We start from the raw sequence: 3696 nt of genomic DNA on the forward strand, positions 1-3696 counted from the left end.
GCTTAATTTTGTGGGCTTGAAAAATATTTATTTTAAAGTATAATTTGGTTAAATAATATGTTGCTCATACAAGCCACTGCACGTGTTTGTATTAACAATATCATGTCATATATATCAATAAAAAAAAGGTTAAATAATATTACTTAAAGTTAAACAACTAGAAGCAAATCTTCATCAATCTTAATTAAGAATGTGAAAAAAGAAAAGGTCCACACTACACAAAGAAGCAGCTCCTCGATCGATCTTCAATAATCCTGCATGTGAGGCAAGGTTCACATGACATTAACCATGCAGAATTAATACATGAAGTTTGACCTTTAAAATACATGTGCATGTTGCAGATTGATGAGACAGACAAAATCATAGTGAGTTTTGCATGCTATTAAAGGGTTTTGCTATTTATGATGCGCACATACAGATCTTACTTGATAATATTTTCTTTACAAGGAAAGTTGGATACACACACATATATTCAAAGTTAGTGCTTGCAGTTATTTTCATGTTACGAGGATGACTTGAAGTTTATCAAATAATAATGGTAACTGCAGGTTAGCGATAGTAGAAAGAGCGAAAAAGAAAGGAGGGAGAGAGAAGTGGTGGAGATTTTTTTCTGAGATGCATAAAGGGTTGCAACTTTTCAGATATGCTTTTTAGATCACTAGTACCATGTGTTATCATTTGCGATCATTAGTCCTATATAACCAAAATTTGCCGAGTTTGGAAATAACAGTACGTGACTATATATAAATTAAACTTTCAATAACATGATTTACTTGGACGTACATCATCAATACAAATAAAACTTCATTAAGAATAATTATAACACATTACATTAATTATATATAGCTAATAATCAAATGCTAGAAATTAACTACTTCACACATGCATCACTGCATAGACCATATATCCAATTATATTAGATCGACTTAGTAGTTACTACTATACTGCATGTGTTTATTCTTCCAATAAGGTAGCAGGAACGCTTTTTAATTTGCATGTGCACTCCTCTTTAAGACAAAGCTCGATATGGTTTCAGCAGTTGAGTGAGTGAACCACTAAGGTGGAGGGACATGACTTCATTGGTGGACCCCACCAGCTTCCCTCCGATGAACACTGCAGGAACAGGTGTAGGACTCCCCAACCTTGTTATAGCTTTCTCCATTTCCTTTCCCTCAGGGTCTTTGTCAATTTCATGAACCACAGGGATCACTCCAAGCTCTTGGAAGAGAATGTTGACTGCATAGCAGAGGCAACAAGAGCTCTTGGTGAAAACCACCACCCCCTTTTCAGTTGCCAACCTCATAACCTTTTCCATCTTGATATATAGTGTATAGAAAATTCTTTTCCAAGAGACAAAAAGTACAAGAAAAAAAGAAATGTAAAAATATGAGAGAGAGAGAGAGAGAGAGATATGACTTTAGATTACCTTAGACTAGTAATTAGAAGTCCAAAACCATCAGATCAAATCCGAAATGATCGAATTCGATCTAATGGCTCTAAGGAGGAGAAAACTATGATGAGGGTTGAGGGTAATTCGAAATGAAGTGGTATGCTAGAGTATTTATAGGGACAGCTTAGGGGGCTTCAATTCTTTTCTTTTGAACAAAGCACTTTCGAAAGATCAGGTCATGCTTATTGCTTTTTAGATGCCCAACTACATATGTAAAGCGATTGTCGTTTAACTTTAGACTGAACAAGTTGGAAGAAATCATTTACGTGCATATGCCTCAATTAGTAGACAAGCTATGACACCATAACCATATAATGTTTGAAGACTTTCTTCTCAGCACAGTGCAGATGCAAATATAATTAATATCTTTCAGAGTTTAAGTGAAATTCCTTGTGTCAGCCGTGTACCACCATCAACCATTAGTGGCATTTTCTGACTATATGCCATAATATTCTGTTATATATATGAATATGCCTATAGATTTGTAAATCTTTGTTCATGTTTTGCCGCCTATAGTTTTTCTAAGTCTTGTTAATTCTATTCTTTTACCCTCCATCTGATTTATTCACTACAACATTAAGGATTTTTCAGTGACGAATGATTTGATAACAAAAATAGACATTTCACATTCCGGCATTGAATTTTGTTGGAATAAATTTTTTTGGTCAACAGGACCATATCGCATGGAAAGCTATGTGTGTCCCCAGCGGTAATACTTGTCACTGCCAAATGCTAGGTAAATTTAATAATTATCTCAACGACTTTAAAATGTTATTGGAAAAGGATGAAAAGGTCAGTATTTATTAAAGCCAGAAAAATTGATTCGGCGGCTTGTGAATTCAAACCTGCCCGATAAAATATAGAACTTGAGTTTTAAATTATGAATCTGAATTATATGTGTTAATTATTTTTAGCTTGATTTGATAAAAATATGACTTGAGTTTTAAATTGTGAGTCTGAATTATATATATGTTAATTTCTTTTACTTGATTTGATAAAAATATAACTTGAGTTATGAGTCTCAATTATATACTACTTCGATTTATTTTTATTTGAGGGGGATGACGATAGAGATATATAGAGAATACAAATTGTTACTTCTTCCTAGGCATGAAAACTAACTCCATCCCAACTTTCGCGAGCAATATATACTTTGACAGGATACAAGTATGAATAAGTATTACTCAAACTTTTAAAATAGGAAAGAATATTAAATTATATCCATACACATACATATGTTGTCATCGTTATGTCTTTTTATATATTTTTCACAATATTTTATTTCTATAATTTTAAAAATATAAATTAATTATTGCTACTTGCCTCAACTTTTGCTGGGACGGGAATGGGGATCGAGAGCAAAACTCGTTCCATTTTTTACTTTTTTTTCGTTATAAGTGTTGTAGTAGGTTGTTTTGCATAAACAAAAAAAACTAATAAATTGATAAAAGAAAATATCAATTTTACAAAATTAATCTTATTTTTATTAATTCATTTTTAGTTTTTATTTCCCATATCATTAATATTATAAATGATATATATGAAAAATAATAATTAATGTTACATTATAAATTAAAATGATAATTATTTTAAGATATTTTTTTTCTTAAACGATAAATGAAGTAGTTACCTTTTTAGCTTGATTTAATAAAACCTATATGTGTCATAAAAGGTTTAGACCGGGCTAGGCCAATGGAGTTTGAGCTGTCCACTTCTTTATTAATATATATATATATATATATATATGAATTTAGTAACGTAAACACATATATATTTTTAGAAGAAGCATGTTAGCAATTTGTATTCAGATGTATTTTGAACTAATTGTAGTTATAATTTGTTAATCTGTACCTTCTAAAAAAAAGTGGTTAACATATACTTACTTGTTTTTTCTTAGAAGTACATTTGTAAGTTACATCCTATTGCATTTTAGGATTAGTTATAGTTATAATTTGCTAGCATACACTATCCAAAACATAAAAGAATCTACGTTAGCCAATCCCACACACACACATATATATATATATATATATATATATATATATATATATATATATATATATATATATTTATATTTTAATCTCCAAAAAAGTTCTCAGTAAAATCTATTAATTCATATGAAATATATAGTATTGCACCCAAATTATTCAAGCTCCTAACATAAACGGACTTTTACATATCAGTTATATATACGTTAAATAATGATATTTTAAATTTTATGTCACTTTATACTTGAGGTTCACACT

At 30.3% G+C, this 3696-nt stretch overlaps 1 protein-coding gene across 1 annotated transcript; it reads right to left on the bottom strand.

Annotated features, from left to right (window-relative positions):
• Window positions 1-787: 787 nt before the first annotated feature.
• On the bottom strand, window positions 788-1531 carry LOC100500442 (uncharacterized). Its single transcript, NM_001251229.2, has one exon. It carries the CDS (start codon window positions 1313-1315, stop codon window positions 1010-1012), a length of 306 nt encoding a protein of 101 aa, NP_001238158.1. The 5' UTR covers window positions 1316-1531; the 3' UTR covers window positions 788-1009.
• Window positions 1532-3696: the final 2165 nt, after the last annotated feature.

This window comes from Glycine max, chromosome 2, assembly GCF_000004515.6.
Source record: "Glycine max cultivar Williams 82 chromosome 2, Glycine_max_v4.0, whole genome shotgun sequence".
NCBI classification, from domain to species: Eukaryota; Viridiplantae; Streptophyta; class Magnoliopsida; order Fabales; family Fabaceae; genus Glycine; species Glycine max.